At 42.6% G+C, this 19560-nt stretch overlaps 1 protein-coding gene across 4 annotated transcripts in view; it reads right to left on the reverse strand.

Moving 5' to 3' along the window:
* Positions 1–19560, reverse strand: part of nckap1 (NCK-associated protein 1) — a 109207-nt gene that overhangs the window by 53871 nt on the left and 35776 nt on the right. For 2 of the 4 annotated variants that reach the window (XM_017722895.2, XM_017722897.2), the window contains 12 exons: positions 15589–15681; positions 15420–15476; positions 15192–15334; positions 13283–13373; positions 11709–11846; positions 9916–9964; positions 8631–8787; positions 7626–7682; positions 5293–5389; positions 5086–5192; positions 3321–3453; positions 1679–1760 (listed from right to left, as the gene is read on the reverse strand). In XM_017722895.2, coding sequence (XP_017578384.1) covers positions 1679–1760; positions 3321–3453; positions 5086–5192; positions 5293–5389; positions 7626–7682; positions 8631–8787; positions 9916–9964; positions 11709–11846; positions 13283–13373; positions 15192–15334; positions 15420–15476; positions 15589–15681 — 1204 coding nt within the window. The remainder of the gene's footprint in view (positions 1–1678; positions 1761–3320; positions 3454–5085; positions 5193–5292; positions 5390–7625; positions 7683–8630; positions 8788–9915; positions 9965–11708; positions 11847–13282; positions 13374–15191; positions 15335–15419; positions 15477–15588; positions 15682–19560) is intronic. The other 2 variants (XM_017722898.2, XM_017722896.2) reach the window with 1 other exon arrangement.

Genomic DNA, 19560 nt, shown 5'->3' on the forward strand with positions numbered 1-19560 from the left:
TAAAGAGAGAGATGAAGAGAGAGAGGGAGAGAGAGAGAGAGGGGGAGAGATAAAGAGAGAGAGAGAGAGAGAGAGAGAGAGAGAGAGAGAGAGAGAGAGAGAGAGAGATAGATAGATAGATAGATAGATAGATAGATAGATAGATAGATAGATAGAGAGAGAGAGAGAGAGAGAGAGAGAGAGAGAGAGATAGAGAACATTTTTTTATTAAAAAATTATTTTAATAAACAAAAAAAGTTAAATAAATAAATAAATAAATAAATAAATAAATAAATGCTGTCCCAGGTTTTTATGCCACTACTGAAACACAGAGGTTCAGTCTGTAAGCAGAGGCTTATTTTAGCCACGCCCTGTATTTTAGAGCAGGGAATGAGGCGGCATCTCTGTCCCTCATGGCCACATGGTGGGCAGTTAGATACCATAGCTTTGAAGTAAATGTGTCCCAAAGCCTGAAAATCAGTGTGGAACAATAAGAACGGTCCTGAAACACAGATTTTCTGCAATTAAGTAAACTTTTTTTTGTATTTTAATGAAAAATATGGTGATTTTCTGTGTGAACAGCTGTTGAAAGCTGAGTTCGCTGTTGACGTACTGGACACGCTTGTGAGTTCTGCTCAAAAAATTGGCTAAAATTGTCATTTAGTAAAGTTTCGGTATCGTTATGATCATTTCAGCAGTGACAACATGGAATCACAATGAAATAAACGCAATAAAGGTACAGAGTCACTCAAAGCAAAAGGATTTTAGCCTGAAGTCACTTAAAGTCTCCCATGTGTTTTCAACTCTAACTCTGAACCAGTCCGGTAGAGCGATCCACGTTAAACGGGCCGCGTTACGGGCCGCGTTAAAAAAACAACCACACAACCAAACTAAACGGATCTGAGCAGCAAACAGGAACCCAGCGTTTTGGCTTAGTGTGAACACACTGAACATCTTTCAAGAAGAAGAAGAAAAAAAAAAGAAAGAAATCAGTGCAGTTTTCCTTGTTCTGGATGCATCTGACTCAGCTCCCAAAGGCCTTCAGAAGGATCTGATCACTCACATCAGGCATACTGGACCATGGAAACCACTGAAACGTGCTGAGTGTGGGATTTCTACAGCCACTTTTATCTAAGCATGAATCATGAAACGTTAACTATGAGAAGAACTACAGACCCATAATAAAACGCCTCATGGAGAAAACCCATCTCAGACACAGAGTTCCTGATATACACTGTTACATAAGGTTCTGTACATTCAGGACCATTTTTCATTCGTCAAGGTACAAACTGTAAATGTTCCCTCAAAGCTCCCGGAGTGGTTCTAAGGTCTGGCTGTGAAGCTTAAATCAGTTCCTCCAGGTAAAAAGTTGGTATTTGTTCCTTTTCATAACCGAATGTTTTAAAACAGAGCAGTAGAATAAAAGCCTGGAGGCGAGGCGAGGCGGGGTGTGTGGAGTCAGTCCAGCTTAGAACAGATCATTTCAGTGAATTGTGGTTCAGTTATGTTCCCTGACTAAAGATACTGAGATACCCCAGTGTCAGTTTAGCACCTTTTTTCTAAAAGAGTGTAGGCCCAGTACAGAATGACGACACAGCCTCAGAGGTATATGGGAACATGAAAACGCTGCCTTTACTAAAATGTAAAGAAGCGAGAAAGACGCCTTTCTAATAACTGACGAAGCAAGAGACATGAGTACCTTGTTTAACACTGAGAGAAGTCATCGTGTTCACAAAGGAAGACATGATGATCGATTCATCCTCTGGACAGACCGACAGGTTCTAAAAGAAGCAAAGACATCAGGAACATTACACGCCTACAAAAGAGAAGCTATGAAATTCAGACATGACGGGAGGAGTCACCACTGAGGGAAGACTGCAGGTCTGAGGACAGGAAAAGCATGACTTGGCCTCCATCTAGTGGTCAGGTGTGTCATTTCACCTCATCTTTCAGCGATGATGTTTAGGACGGATTCAGATCAGTCTTTAAATAAGCCGCACTGTCGGCGGGGGATCATTAGATGAATAGTCTTTTTTCAGTCTATCAACTGTAATCGAAATAGTTCTGTAATCTATTCATTAGGCCTCATTTCCTCACATTACAGCACATTCTAGTAATAATAACAACTTCCTGTTTCATACTGCTATTTGTAAGAATGACTGTATGCAACATGAGTATTACAGATCACTATACAGCACTTTAGTATTTATTTTATTTTCAAAAGACACCCACTGGTCATGTATGTTTATGCATTAAATACACTATATTGCCGAAAGTATTTGCTCGTCTGGCTTCACACAGATATGAACTTGAGTGACATCCCATTCTTAATCCATAGGGTTTAATATGATGTCGGCCCACCCTTTGCAACTATAACAGCTTCAACTCTTCTGGGAAGGCTTTCCACAAGGGTTAGGAGTGTGTTTATGGGAATTTCTGACCGTTCTTCCAGAAGCGCATTTGTGAGGTCAGACGCTGATGTTGGATGAGAAAGTCTGGCTCACAGTCTCCGCTCTAATTCATCCCAAAGGTGTTCTGTCGGGTTGAGGTCAGGACTCTGTGCAGGCCAGTCAAGTTCTTCCACACCAAACTGGCTCATCCATGTCTTTATGGACCTGCTTTGTGCACTGGTGCGCAGTCATGTTGGAGCAGGAAGGGGCCGTCCCCAAACTGTTCCCACAAATTTGGGAGCACGAAATTGTCCAAAATCTCTGTAGTGATTGACTCTGCAGAAAGTTGGTGACCTCTGCGCACTATGCCCCTCAGCATCCACTGACCCCACTCTGTCATTTTACGTGGCCGACCACTTCGTGGCCGAGTTGCTGTCGTTCCCAATCGCTTCCACTTTGTTATAATCCCACTGACAGTTGACTGTGGAATATTTAGTAGTGAGGAAATTTCACGACTGGACTTGCTGCACAGGTGGCGTCCGATCACGGTACCACGCTGGAATTCTCTGAGCTCCTGAGAGCGACCCATTCTTTCACTAATGTCTGTAGAAGCAGTCTGCAGGCCGAGGGGCTCGGCTTTATACACCTGTGGCCATGGAAGTGACTGGAACACCTGGATTCAATGATTTGAATGGGTGACTGAATAATTTTGAAAATACAGTGTATATGTAAATGTATGCAAATGTAAAATCCCCTACAGCTGAATCTGGGGTATAAAAACAGACCAGCTATCAATGTCATGAATACAGAGAGTGCAAACAAAGAAAATACAGAAAGTGAATGAAGTAAAAAGAGTGTGGAGAGAAGCGTTTTAACGAGCTGAGTTTAAGGCAGGAGCACAGTCGTGTTTACTGCTTCTTTACTGTGTCGGCACAAACAGCAGTAGCTCACCTGTACAAGCTCATTGAGCACGACGGCATCGAAACCGGACAGATACTGGACGTAGTATCTCTGCATGACTGGCCCATACTTCCGCACGTGAGCCCTCAGTTCCTCCATGTAGAAGATCAGCTCTGCAATGTGCCTGAGAGAAACACAATCACTCACTCATACTCTTCCTCTTCACAGCAAATGATTTTAGGCCATCATATCAAAATTTGCCAACACAGAATAAACAAGTATTAAAAAACTTTGGGGGACACTTTAGGGGGGGGACAGGCCTCTGTGGATACTTACCTTGCATTTAACTCACATTTAACCAAATATCTATTAGCTTCACGTTCTCTAACTCTAAACACAACCCAGATCCAAAACCTAAACCTCACCCTAGTGCTACACCCAAAGCAAATTCTAATGCTACTGAGAATCGACTCTCACCAGATAGTTTACATGCAGCCTAATAATCCATAAATAAACTGACTAATAGCTCAACGAGAACAGAACACGTCCATGTAAACACCTCAATCTGCATAGACTAGTCCTATTGAGGCCAATCAGAATGCAGTTTCTATCCAATTGAGTGATGTAGGTAATCCTGTAAATAATCCATTAAATAGAAGAATAACATCTGTGTAAACGTCTGTATCCGATTACATTCCCTATCGGAAAGCTTAAGTCCGTTCTGCTTGTGCGTCGCGTCGTAGTGAAAGTTTATACCGTCCAACACGGCGGAGCAGAAACTGGTCTGCAGAGGAGACGAAGTTCATGCTCTGATCTTTAAAAGACGGCGGCGGGACGGACGTCCAGCTTATGTGTCTCAGAACACGACACCTTACGTTTACATTTACAGCATTTAGTAGACGCTCTTATCCAGAGCAACTTACAAGAAGTGCTTTGTCTGTCTAGAGAAAGTATCTTTGCTGGTTACCAGGTTAGAGAGAAAGACGGTCCTGAGCTCAGATACTGCTAGAAACAGAGTCACTGTAGATACAGAGAGAAAAGGAACAGAGTTGAACACAGAACTCTGTGCAATACACTACAGTACAATAAACTACAATACACTACAGTACAACACACAGTGCAATACAATAAAATAAAATATAATATATAAGTGCAGCACAATATATTGCAATCTGTACTTAATTCAATGCTCATTTAAGTGTCGTGTAAAGAGACGGTCTTCAGTCTGTGTTTGAGAGAGACTGCTGTACGGGCAGCCAGTGGGAGTTCATTCCATTACTTGGGTGCCAGTACAGAGAACATTCTCAACGCTCGTCTTCCACGCGCCTTGGAGGATGGCGGGTCAAGCCGAGCTGTACTCGAAGCTCGAAGTGCTCGTGGTACAGTTCGAGATTTGACCATTGCCAGCAAGTCGGTACGGGCTGGTCTATTTTTGGCTTTGTAGGCCAGCATTAGGGTTTTAAATCTGATGCGTGCAGCTACAGGAAACCAGAGAAGGGCTTCCTCTCAGCCTTCTTTAACAGGGACATGTGAAGGACGTTTTTCTGAGTTTGACATCAAATCATTAAGTCATTAAAAACACAAGCACTGCTCACTGCTGCTCATCTCACTCTGACTGGACTCACATGATGCTTGTTGTCATAGTAACGTCTACACCAGATGGTACTCTAGGCATGCACAACATTTTGGATCGGATTCCTTGTAGTGAGCATGGAAATGGAGATTTTCCTCATACTTGCAACTCCAGGTTGATAAAGTGTTTAACAGGTCTAATGACTGAGGCAGAGAGTGTGAGGTGTGTGAACATCTAATTTACTTGTCGATGAAGTCGTCTGTGCTTTTCTTCTGGATGTTGTCTGCGTGTCTGAGCAGCCAGATGATCTCGTCTCGAGCGAAAGAAAGAGCCATAAACACAAACAGGGCCTGAAAACAGCAGAGAATCCAATATGAAGCTCAGAGACTGATTTACAGCTACAGGAATTCAAGATCAGACCTGATAGTCAAAGGGGTCACTGCGCAGTACCTTTGGGCCCAGCAGGCCTGGTTGGTCGGCCAGAACGGTGGCCAGCTCCTTCAGGGCAGAACGCAGGAACTTGCGCCTTTCCCTGTGCATCGAGCCTCTGGAGAGATCAAACGATGGAAAATAAGTAAAAGATACGGGCCACATGTCTGGTGTCCAAACTATGCTCAATTGTCAATTTTTATAAAATAAATTAATAAATAATATTTATATATATATATATGTGTGTGTGTGTGTGTCTCTACAATGTTCTTCCCCATCCAAACTGCTCTACAACGTTCTTTCACATCCACACTGCTCTACAACGTTCTTCCCCATCCACACTGCTCTACAACGTTCTTCACCATCCACACTGCTCTACAATGTTCTTCCCCATCCACACTGCTCTACAACGTTCTTCCCCATCCACACTGCTCTACAACGTTCTTCCCCATCCACACTGCTCTACAACGTTCTTCCCCATCCACACTGCTCTACAACGTTCTTCCCCATCCACACTGCTCTACAACGTTCTTCCCCATCCACACTGCTCTACAACGTTCTTCCCCATCCACACTGCTCTACAACGTTCTGCCCCATCCAAACTGCTCCACAACGTTCTTCCCCATCCACACTGCTCTACAACGTTCTTCCCCATCCACACTGCTCTACAACGTTCTTTCACATCCACACTGCTCTACAACGTTCTTCCCCATCCACACTGCTCTACAACGTTCTTCACCATCCACACTGCTCTACAATGTTCTTCCCCATCCACACTGCTCTACAACGTTCTTCCCCATCCACACTGCTCTACAACGTTCTTCCCCATCCACACTGCTCTACAACGTTCTTCCCCATCCACACTGCTCTACAACGTTCTTCCCCATCCACACTGCTCTACAACGTTCTTCCCCATCCACACTGCTCTACAACGTTCTTTCACATCCACACTGCTCTACAACGTTCTTCCCCATCCACACTGCTCTACAACGTTCTTCACCATCCACACTGCTCTACAATGTTCTTCCCCATCCACACTGCTCTACAACGTTCTTCCCCATCCACACTGCTCTACAATGTTCTTCCCCATCCACACTGCTCTACAACGTTCTTCCCCATCCACACTGCTCTACAACGTTCTTCCCCATCCACACTGCTCTACAACGTTCTGCCCCATCCAAACTGCTCTACAACGTTCTTCCCCATCCACACTGCTCTACAACGTTCTTCCCCATCCACACTGCTCTACAACGTTCTTCCCCATCCACACTGCTCTACAACGTTCTTCCCCATCCACACTGCTCTACAACGTTCTGCCCCATCCAAACTGCTCCACAACGTTCTTCCCCATCCACACTGCTCCACAACATTCTTCCCCATCCACACTGCTCCACAACGTTCTTCCCCATCCACACTGCTCTACAACGTTCTTCCCCATCCACACTGCTCTACAACGTTCTTCCCCATCCACACTGCTCTACAACGTTCTTCCCCATCCACACTGCTCTACGTTCTTCCCCATCCATACTGCTCTACAACGTTCTTCCCCATCCATACTGCTCTACAACGTTCTTCCCCATCCACACTGCTCTACAACGTTCTTCCCCATCCACACTGCTCTACAATGTTCTTCCCTTAATCACACTGTTCTGCAATGTTCTGCCCCATCCACATTGTTCGACAATGCTCTTCCCTTATTCAGACAGTTCTAGAACGTTTCCCTTATTTACACTGTTCTAGAAACTTTTTCCTCATTTGCACATTTCTAGAATCATCTCACTCTATTCACACCATTCTACAACGTTTTTCCCTCATTCGCAATGTTCTAGAATGTAGTCTCTCATTCACACTGCTCCAGAACCTTCTCACGCAGTCTTATTGTCACCAAGTATTTCGTTCCACATCCACATTGTTCTACAAATGTTCCTCCCCATCCACAGTGTTTTAGAATATTTTCCGTTATTTCCACGGTTCCCGAGTTTCCTCAATCGTACTGTTACCAACTGTTCTTCACCATGCACACAGCTCTAGAACGTTTTCCCTTATTCACACATTTCTAGAATCTTCTCACTCAATTGTACTGTCACCAAATGTTCTTTCCCATCCACACTGTCCTAGAATGTTCTCCTCCACTCACACTGTTGCAGAACATTCTTCCCTCCTTCACCCTGTTTTAGAACATCTTGCCTATTCACACTGTTCTGGAATGTCCTCAAATCGTTCACACTGTTCTACAAGATCCTCCTCATTTCCGCTGGTTCACGTGGTCCGTTGGCTCTTTTGGTGCCAGTTTCAAACTGCTGTTTTTGGGCATTATGAGTTTTAGATGTGTATCGAAAATGTGAGGCACTTACGCGTGCGAGAGCGCCGACTCTTTGCACTCGCGGATGTCGTTGACACGCTTGTTATAGCTGTAACAGATCGACAGGTAGAACAGCAGAGAGGAAACATCTGAGGCTGTGATACAGGTGATATACTTAACAGTGAAAACGGGACTCAAAACAACACTTTACTGCAGCTTGCCAGCTTAGGCTTGGTTTGGAAAAAATCCATACTAACACACAAAAACACTGAAAGGACGATATTTAGTAAGAATAAAAATGCAGAGAACAAACGTTTTGCTTACGTAAACACAGGGAGATTCATTCGAAAGAGGCCCAGAATACTCTGTAATAACTCTCTCTAGGACGGAACAATCTGAATGAAACAACATGCAATGAGCTCCTCAGTATATGGAGCTTCGAACAAGCCAGGACGCCCCGGCGCCAGAGCGATGAGGTAGGCGCCGGGACAGCTGTCGCAACGCTTAACCTCTCTAAGGCTTGCTGATAGGCTGAGGAACATGGGGCTACACATCAAAATGTGTCTGGCAGAAAACGGAGATCACTTCCAGCATCGCATGTAATGCAATCGATTACACACACGTCAAAGTATGTAGCATAATTTTTTGGTTCAGATTGCTTCATCCCAACGGGAGTTACAGCAGAATATTCGGGGCCTCTTTCGAATGAATCTCCCTGTATACCTCCCTAGTATAAACACGAGATAACTATCCACACAGAAAGCAACACATTGAAGTAGCAACAGTATAAAAAACGCCATAGAAACGTACACACACACAAAAACGTGCAAACCTGTCCAGTTAAGAAGGCCCAAGTCGTAAACACATCACTTCAGACTGGCTTGATAAAGCTATGCTTATTTTTTGTTTTATATTGGAAAATGCTGGTTTTACTACCACATATCAGATCTCAGTAGACCGCACATAAAATCCCGAGATAAGAGTTCTCCCCTTTATTGCAGAGTGTAGTGTGTTCAGTATGATATCATTTAAGTGTCTGTGTGAGAGAGAAGCTCACCCGCGAAGGTTCACGAACAGGTCTTCAGCAGCTTTGTGGATGTGGAAGACCTCGTCCCTGAAGAGGCAGAGACAGGAGCTGCTCTGAAGAGCCAGCTTCCACAGGCTGAGGGCGGCAGGGTCAGTGTTCAGAGCCGCGTGGCACAGGATGAACCCGACTACGCACAAAAACACAGGCAGGATTAGAGAACAATAGCGCACAATTATCGGATCAAGAAAGACGATGTTTCTCTCATTTCACACTCAATTTAAGGAAAGACCACAACTCAGAAAAACAAAAAAAAGACGCTCTGTTCAGAAACAACGCTACATGTTCAGTGTATGATTATGTAAAATGCATTTTCAGTACACAGATATCTACCCTTAGTATAAAGCTTTGCTCAGGCTTCTAATTATCCTGAAGAACACGATGCAGTGTGATCACCATCATAACTCACAGCAGTCATATGACCATCAGGGTTCTTCCACTTGACTGCGATTCTGTGAAAATGTGTGAGTTGTACATGCCTTCATTCTTAAACTGAACTCAGAGCTAAAAAAGTCTGCGGGGCTCCCGAGCGGCGCAGCCGTCTAAGCGTCAGCGTCATCATGAGATCATGAGTTTGATCCCTGGTGATGCTGCAGCCGTCCGTAGCTGGGAGTCCAAGAGAGCACAATTGGCCTCGCTCTCTCTGGGTGGGTAGAACGGCCCCCCATCTCCCTCATCACTCAGCGTGATGCTGGTCAGTGCAGGCGTCTGTTAGCTGACGTAGCAGATCTGGCGGTCGGCGCTTTCCTCAGAGTGCGTCCGGCTGTCCCGTGACGTCGCGTGAGCGGCAGCTCGAAAAGAAGCGGCGGCTGGTTTCACAGGTCTCAGAGGAAGCCTGTGCTGCCTTCACCCTCCTAGCACTGGTAGTATCGTGTGATTGGGGGAGTCCTAAGTAGCAGGTGGAATTGGGGACAACTAAACTGGGGAGAAAATTGGGCTTTAAAAAGAAAAAAGAAAAAAGAAAAAAAAAAAAAAAAAAAAAAAAAAAAAAAAACACCCCACTACTAACACTAACACACACACACACACACACACACACACACACACACACACCCATACATATATATGTATAAATAACACTTTTCTCATGAAGGCTTTCATGAGATTTCATAAATAAACAGCTTGTTTTCTAAAGAATCAAACGATTTATTTCCCTACTGATCAAAAAATGACTTGCCTTAATATAATATAATATAATAACGCTCTTACTCCTCTGATTAACTCACTGTTTTCTTGCATTTAGACACACTGTACTTACACACTATCCACTTCTCCATGGCATCCAGAGACAGGTATTCACACGGCATCTAGAAAACAGGAAAGAACCCCGTTAATCACGGACAACAGGTTAGATAGCCAAAGATGCGGAGTGACCTCTTCCGCCTGACAATAAGAAGGATTTTAATAAGTTTGTGCGAGAAGACATTAATGTGAGTTAAATATTTTCATAAATATTGAAATAACCAGTCAACTTCCAAGACCATACAACACTACAAACACCACAATTAAAATACTGATAAATATTAAACAAAAAAAAGCTAAAATAAAATCACTGTTGCGAATGTCTGAAAGAGCCCAAGTCATGAAAAACAAAAAATGTTTCTCTTTTTTTCTTTAAATAAAGGAGTCTGGAGTCATTTGTAAACATTGTTCAGGATACTAAACATACGAGAATACTGTTTTAAATCTGTGAGTAAGGCGGTCCATCACTGACGCACTGAGCCAGCTGATGTTTGCTGTTCTAAGTTGACGTTGTTGAGAAACTGGACAGTTCAGCTCTGTTGTGGCCACTTGTTTAGCGTTTGTAACGGGTCGGCCGAGCCTCGTCACCTCACAGCTAAAATAATCTTTTCCTTTTTAAATTATGACTATTAGAAAAACTGCGGCCGTGCTTTTCCAGCTGATAAAAACAGCTGACCAGACACTTTCTCCCCCTGTCCCATGACAGACCTGTGAAGTGTTCCACTGTCTGGTGAGTGTTTGTCGTGTTCTGACCATAAAGGACAGTTTAAAACAGCGATTGACCACAAGGGATCATCTGTGAAGAATCCATATACACGTTTTAAACTGAGTGTTACTGCCTGTAGGACTTACATGAGATTATAATACTGACTAAGTGAAATGGTAACTGGGGATGGACCCACAGCTGCACAGCTTTCTTAGAAGTCTGACCGGACCGCCTGTGGGTAGAAACTGGTCATTACACTGCATGCTTCGGAATCTCCTGCCTGATGGCAAAACGACTACGCATAACAAATGTTAGGGAAAATTTGTATATGTTATGCATTTCTCAAGAAACAAAAAAGAGTATCGGCCAAAATCTAAGATGTATTGGATTTTTTTGATTCCTCAAATATCGGTCAGATCAACTGATCAACTGCACGTTTCCTTATCAAGACGGCAGAATGAGTCCCGTTTAACTGGATTTAGTGCAAGACAGTAAGCAAAATCCTGACTGAGAAACAATACAGGTCAGCCAATCAAAAGAGATCATTTATATCCATCAGTCTTAAAGACACAGTAACTAGAGGAGCCTGTTTAGTTGTAAGGGATAAGCAGAGAAATGAAAACGGTCATGAAAAAAAAAAATATTACGACCATTTTGGTGCATGAACCCACATAAACATTATAAGTGGACTTCAAGAGAAAAACAGAAGAGATAATGTAAGATATGGGTCCAAAAATCTATTGATTCACTGCCTAAGTGAGTGATACAGAGGTGTGATAAAGTGTTTGCCCCCTTCCTGATTTCTTATTCTTTTGCATGTTTGTCAAACTTAAATGCTTCAGATCACGGTCCAGTCTGATGGTCTGGGACTGTTTTCCTGCTTCAGGACCTTAAAAAGCCGGATCATGCTGGGAAACCCTCCAATGCGTCTGAATTACAACAGCTCTGCAAAGACGAGTGGGCCAGAATTCCTCCACAGCGCTGTTAAAGACTCATCGCCAGTTATCGCAAAAGCTTGATAGCTTGAAACACTTTTTCACACCACTGGGTTTTAATATAATCCCACAATAATTGCACGCTGTCAAAATGCCTCCATGTCGTACCGTATCAGACTGTGCTGGGTTCAGCATGGTGCTGGGAGCGCTGATGAGACTCAGCAGCTGAGCGTTCCTCCACTGGTCAGCAGACAGGTTACGGCGGGGATACACCATCTGCAGAGAGATCAGCGCATCCGAAAGGGACTACGCCACCAAAGACAGGGCAGGCGGTTAATCAGAGGCCAGTGCTGAATAGTTCAGGTGCTGTAACTTCAACATCACTAGTTATCTAGCGTGTTTAAGATGTGAGACAGAATCTGGACTTAATCTGTATTAAAACCAATTTAAAAATATACACACACACACACACACACACACACACACACACACACACACACACACACACACACACACATATATATATATATATATGCAGAGGTCTAATTTCACAGTGTGCAGACACAGTGACAAATGGTTATAACTTCAAATTCAATTATGTAGTATGGATGTCATATAAACATATACAACACAAAATATAGTGAGGAAGGAATTTTTTCCAGGAAAACTCCTGGAAAACAGGAAAATTTCCTTTTTTGAAATCAGTAGCCAAAATTGTTATTCTTTGGTTTTTTTGGTATTTAAAATGAATTAAATTAAAAAAAAAAAATAAAATAAAATAAAATATATATATATATATATATATATATATATATATATATATATATATATATATATATATATATATATATATATAAAACCCTAACCTTACAGTCAGTAAGCAGTGCAAGTGCTGATATGGAAATATGAGATTTTCAATAAAAACATCACCCCATCATTTTAGTGGTGAAATCAATATGCATTAGTCATTTCTAATATATTTTTTAAATATCAAAAAGAAAAGAATGACCATTTTGGCTACTGATTTCAAAAAAGTTTCCTGTTTTCCAGGAGTTTTCCCAGAAAAATTCCTTCCTCCCTGTATTTTATGTTGTATATGTTATATGACATCCATACTACACACTCAAATAGATGCAAGTTTGTACCAGACATGAGAAGAAAAGGTCATGAAAGCTAAATTTCTGCACTGCCATCAATGACAGAGGTGTTCTACATTACGTTCAACAGCCATTGTGCTCAAAGGAAAAACGCTGTATTTGATTTATTAATTTCAGTTATATTTATTTATAACCATGTCACTGGGTCTGCATACTGTGACATTAGACCTCTGCATTTAACCCATCCGTGCAGTGAAACACCCACATACACACTACTGAACACACACACTAGGGGGCAGTGAGCACACTTGCTCAGAGCGGTGGGCAGCCCCATCCACGGTGCCCGGGGAGCAACTGAGGGTTAGGTGTCTTGCTCAAGGGCACTTAAGTCATGGACTGTCAGCCGAGGGGATCGAACCGGCAACCTTCTGGTCACGGGGCTGGTTCCCTAACCTCCAGCCCACGACTGCCCCCAATAAAAGTACTGGGCTGTATTTCACAAAACATTCTGGATTGTTTTCATGTAAAATTGCATCTGACAGCAAAATTAATACAACGTAGTCAAAAGCCATCTGCTACATTAAAAGACAAGTGAATGACTGTGTAAGAAAGCAGAAGTTTTTAGCTGATGTGATGCGTTTTCACCTTTCCATGTGGGACGAACTCCTCCATCATCTTTTTCAGAGGATTCTCATAGTCCACGATCATCTGTCCAAGCCTTGGGTATTCTCGATCACTGAGGAAGAAAACACAACCCATGCCTTCAGGTCACAAAAACCAATCCGCAGCATTTTGTTTTACGTCAGCCCCACTAACCAGACGTTCACACAGCAGGTCAAAGTGGCCCAAATCCGATCTTTTTCCTCACATGGGACACAGATGTGTGTCTGTGTGTCAGTGTGAACAGATAAACACATTGGATCGGACATTTTCAGCTCCGATTTGAGACGCTTTCACATGTGGTACTGAAATCCGATACGCATCCGATCTGCGGCGATGCGACTCCGTCTGAACAGCCAGATCGGAATTCATGCTACTTTTACATCAGTCCAACTCCACATTCAAACTAATTCCGTGCTGCTGAGACTCAAACATTAAGGCCGATTTTTCTGTTAGAAAAAATTAGAAGAGATTCATCGCAGCCGCTCCGTGTTCGGAGAGGTTTCGTTCGGAAAGGCTGGAGGAGGCCGAGGCTGCAGCGCCAGAGAACGGCTTAAAGAATCCGAGGACACGAACCAAAGAAGTGGCCGTGGCTGAATAACGCGCCATTTTTACAGCGAACTCGGACACATTCTGGGTGATGAGCCCAGCTGTCAATCATTGGAACTTCATAATCGCTCCTGTGATGCTGGTGAAGATGAAACTGAAGCTCCGGGAGTGACTTGCGTTCACCAGTCGTCATGATTTCCTCTGGACGAGCCACGTGAAGCTCTGGTCTTTTGCACAGGCGGGTCGGTTTAGGAGCTGATCTGTTCAGACTGATGTCTCACACGGATCACAATTAAAAGACAATGTGAGCAGCCAAACAAATCGGATTTGGTGAGAATACCAGAATTGCCTGCTGTGTGAACGGAGCCTAAGGATTTAAGACAGCACCGCACAATTACCTCGTTCTAATGGCTAAGTCAGTACGGACTGGATATTTGGAAGCGATCAGAGGTGTGTAGAGTTGCACGCTCAAGAAAAAGAGTGCAGTAAAAGTAACTTTCCAAAAAAAGTCAAAAAGACATGATTAGAAGGACAAAAACAGCAACTCGTTAAACTTTTAAGTACTGAGTAACATATAGAACATACAGGAATTCTTAATACATCCAGCATCTACTGGCACTGGAACTGAGTGTATTAGTCTATAACTGCTGAGTATACAATCACCCATATGTCCGGCTGGACACTGAAGGACAGCCGACTGCCGAGACCTCCGGCTACCCACTTCAGACCAGCTGCCCACGTCCCAGCTGCCACCACCTGCCTTGGACGAGCTGCCCACCCTACGCTGATGTTCTCATAGACTCCTAGTTATTCCTAATACCAATATTACTGCTATTAATATTAGTAGTATAATCACTTGTAGGTAGTCTGACCAGAGGAGGATGGGTCCCCCCTGGTGAGCCTGGTTCCTCCCAAGGTTTCTTCCTCAGTTCTGAGGGAGGTTCTCCTTGCCACTGTTGCCCCTGGCTTGCCCACTGGGGGGGTTTCTGGACATTCTTACAGTCCTGTTGAAACTTTGTCTTTTCCGAAATTCTGTAAAGCTGCTTTGTGACAACATCCGTTGTAAAAAGCGCTACAAATAAATTTGATTTGATTTTCACTCTTTGGTCTAAAATAAAAACACTTAAACTCAAAATTCAGAGTGCAACCAATCAGAAAGGAGTCCAGGAGCTGAACCAACACAACTGAATGAAAGTGAAGCTGAAAAAAGAGAAATAGGAACCGCACGTTAATACCTAAAGCGTAACCGAGTAAAAGAGAGACCTCTGACTCTTTTCCTGACAGATATACCTGAATAAAAGTATTAGGAGGTTTTTGTGATGCGCCTAGTATGGCGGAGGAATACCTTGCCCCATGCGTCATCTCATGCGCGTAGTTGTAGAGGCCGATGATGGCTTTGCGCTCTTCGATCCGAGAGAGCAGGATCATCAGTGTAGTGTAGGTCACAACCAAGTCAAGGTAGTTTCTCGTGAGGTCGAAATTTACAGTCTGGAAAAATAAAGATCTCAAATCAACATTCATACACATTGATCTGAAGAAAGTAAAAGAAATACTTGTAAAAAATTCGACTTACAATGTCAAAGAAAACTTGGCAAGCATCAATAGTGTTTAGCAGTTCACAAACATGGTCCTGGAACCGAGGGAAAAGAGACGTTATCAGAGCTGCTGCGGCTCTAGATACTAAGATTTAGATAAACAAGTCAATAAAAGCCAAGAGAAAAACGCACGATTGTATTTCCTACCTTAAATTCCATAACATCCACAAATGTGAAGTAATATAAAGCTAGATTCTTTAGTATTTCAGACTTTTCCTTTTGTAGCTGTGCAAGCTGTTGCTGGAATAACAAAAGAACAGGAGATTATAAAAGCAGAAGATGAACATAGAGTAATGCAGTTATTATACAGGACCTGTCAGCAGGGTTCTAAGGGTGAGGACTGAAGAGTCACTCATTAATAATAACGGTAACGCCGGTACTGAATATGGGCCTAAAGGATAATGAATAGCTCAAGGGTGTTCAGCTGTCAAACCCCTGATAGAGTCATATGGATTTCTGGCTTCCATATGGCTCCTAACAGGTGGCCTAATGTTAGTTCAAGTCATATTAATAAATAATAACAGCCTTATTTAATGCACCCTGTATACTTCGCTTTACAGGGACACATCTTTATCAAACAAAGGGCTTAAACAATCAAGGTCATTTGGTGAGAGAAGTACGCCTGCTTACATTTAGGAACTACTGGTAACTCCCTTATTGACCAGTTCTGTGTAGAGGTTAGAAGGCAGTCGGCCTGGTTCTCTATAAACTGGTTCGGTTCATTGCACTTTTGGGACGTCTTGCTTCATATCAGTGCGCAGTATTTCGGTGGACCTGGCTATAAAGTCTGAAATTGTAAATTATTGGTGTTACAGTAAAAAAAAAGTGTAAAACGGATTTCTACAAAAAATAAGATCTGTACAAAGACAGTAACTGTACACACAGAAGGGAAAATTGCTTTTTTATTACATTTACAAATATTTTATTTTATTTAGAAGACTTTAAAAAAAGTATCTGAGCCACTGTTAAGAGTCACTGTATGGAATTTCTTCTTTATCTGAGAAGCTCTTTAACTTACAACGGCATTTTAGGGCCACTGTTAATAAAAATAGCAGACTTAGAGAATAAAGTCGTAATATTTAGAGAAAAAACGTCATAATATTTGGAGGATAAAGCGAGCTAACCGTAGGGGGGCTGCCATAATGTGTTGGGGTCTCAGTTGCTGTACTGCCCTCTTTGAATGGGGGGAGATGAAGTCCCCGATAGCCGTGTAGACGACCCTGCCTGAGATTCTCCTTCAACAACACAGACAGACGGTTTCCTCCGAGTCCGTCTGGCTCTTTATTCTAGATGAACAGTTTCCTCCGAGTCCGTCCGGCTCTTTATTCTAGATGAACAGTTTCCTGCTCAGCCGGTTCTTATACTAATACCAGGCTGGTGCTGATGAGCAGGAGAGACGGGGGGCCGAGTGTCTCTTTATGGAGGAATCGGTGTGAAAGTGCTGCTCCACCAACTCACCACCCCTCATTTAACACCAGGAGGCGCTGCTTCACTTCGCAAAGCCTTTGGCCACAATATTGACCTTTCCTGGTATTAAAGCCACTTTAACGTCATAATTTTATGACTTGTCTCAAAATATTATGACTTTTTTTTCCCCTCAAAGTCTACTATTTTTATTTTTATTAACAGTGGCCCTAAAACGCCTTCGTTTTCAGCAATATAAGTTTGATTTCAGACGGACATTAAGAATTCAGAAAATATAGACTGCATATAATTTATTACCAGCTTAAAAAAAATGGAGAATCTAGAAGGAAATTAAACTAAACCATTAAACAGCTTGATTTAAACAATTCATTCCCACATAAAAAGTGCTAAGAAATTCTTGAGAGACAAAACTCGACAAAATATTTCCTCACTTTACAGTAACTTTATACATATTTAAACTACAGTTAACAGGCAGCAGTGCATCTTAATAAGCGTGCTCTTGGTCTTTAACATTCAGTTTCAATTTTTTGTTATGAGAACCTGCAGAATGTGTTTGTTGCCTAGAAGCAACACCTGGACGGCAGTGGAATGGATTGGTAGCCACAAGCCAGGTCTCCCTACTCAATGTTGTCTCAAGGCAACCAACCTCGAAATGACCCCTGCACACATTATTCAATAATGACGTTTTGATATTTAATAATCAGGTCCATTTTAAACCAGAAAAGTGATTGAATATGTATTTTTAAAATTATAACACGGTATAAGTGCAGTAGAGGGTTACGGTGGTCTTTTGATCTTTCATCATTTCATCTGTACTGGTTCTTTGATAAGCGTTACGTTCATGGCACCACTCTACTCCCTAACTAGCTTTTAATTCTACATGTGTGCACTTTAAAAACAGTGCAAGACTTCAGATTGTTTAAAATAAATCAAAGACATGAATAATAAATATTAGCTTTGATTTCTGATTGTCGAATAAAAGCAAGCGGTCAGTTGGTAAGACATTCTTCAGCGAAGAGCAACAGCACTCAAATGACTTTTAATGAAAGTGTGATATATTTACGAACAGTGACACACAGATAATCAATAAGCCTGGCACTAGTAGAAAGTACAAGATAACTCTACACTGTGCTCTTGCACTGAGAAGGCCGGAGAGGCTTTTTTAAACTGCCCGCCTGGATGCAGAATGACCGAGATTGACCCTTTAGCTTATACCAGTACACCAGTACCAGTAGAGATGAAATACATCACACAGCACTTCCCAGCTCAAGCCTCTACTTCATGCGCTATAAAAGTAATTTAAAAACAAATATTTGATGCACTTTTCCTGCATAAAATGGACCTGATTATTAAACATCAAAACATTTATAAAAAAAAAAAAAGAAAAAAAAGTGTGCAGGGGTCATTTTGAGGCATGTTGCCTTGAGGCAACATTGAGTGAAAATGGGAAGAAGTTATATCGAGCTGGGTCCCCTGGAGAGGTGAAAACCTGGCTTATGGCTGCTCAAATCCATTCCACTGCCGCCCAGGTGTTGCTTCTAGGCAACAAACATATTCTACAAGATCTCGTAACAAAAAATTGAAACTGAATCTTAAAAAAGACCAAGAGCATTTTTTTTTATTAAGACACTCACACTGTTCCCTTTTTACTTAACTCTATACTCATTTAAAGAATGTCAATGTTACTGTAAAGTGAGGAAAACGGATTTGTTGCCCTGAGGCAACGTTACGCAATAGAGGGTTAATGTACCACACCAGTAGTGCTCTGCGTAACAAAAACCTCACACGATCTGTACTGGTCAAAAGTTTGGAACCACGTTATAAGAATCAGTTTTATTTTATTCACACTTTTTAGGTTTGATAACCGAAAAACTGAAAGCCTGGCTCCAGCCTAGCTATGACACAGATTCACAAACCTTTCCCATCGATTACCTTGATTGTTTGAACCATTTTTAATAACAAAATGCGTTTCTAGGTCATTACAAAAGATCCTTGACCCGTCAATAATTTAGAGATCACCGCTTGACGGGCTGCATTCCTGCATTCCAGCCACATCAGCTCGGAACGAGTTAATGACTACAATTCCAATGACGTTTCAACTGAGCGTGACAGGCCGATTCAGAACGGACGACTTCTACGCAGCTTCAAATCGTTTTTAAAGAAAAGTAAAGCTGCTGGTGGTGTCATTCTTTCCTAAGACAGCTGAGACAAGCCAAATCCTGCGCTCTGGTTTCAGGCTAGAGAGTGAACCCTGCATCAAGTCTGAACACGCCAGGCTGTCCCACTGAGGAAAAGCCCGGCCGTCACAAACCAGTGACTTCAGAGCAAGTCTGCACTGCAAGAGAAATCAATGCTGAAACACACACCGATCAGCCACAACAGCATGACCACCACCTCGTTTCTACACTCACTGTCCACTCTATCAGCCCCACGTACCTTTTACCCTGATCTTCAGTGGTCAGGACCCCCATGGACCCTCACAGAGCAGGTACTATTTGGGTGGTGGATCATTCTCAGCACTGCAGTAACACTGACGTGGTGATGGTGTGTTGGTGTGTGTTGCACTGGCACGAGTGGATCAGACACAGCAGTTTTTAGGAGTTTTTAAACACTGTGTCCACTCACTGTCCACTCTATTAGACACTCCTACCTCGTCGGTCCACCTTGTAGATGTAAAGTCAGAGACGACAGCTC

The sequence above is a fragment of the Pygocentrus nattereri genome, chromosome 6 (genome assembly GCF_015220715.1).
Source record: "Pygocentrus nattereri isolate fPygNat1 chromosome 6, fPygNat1.pri, whole genome shotgun sequence".
Taxonomy (NCBI): domain Eukaryota; kingdom Metazoa; phylum Chordata; class Actinopteri; order Characiformes; family Serrasalmidae; genus Pygocentrus; species Pygocentrus nattereri.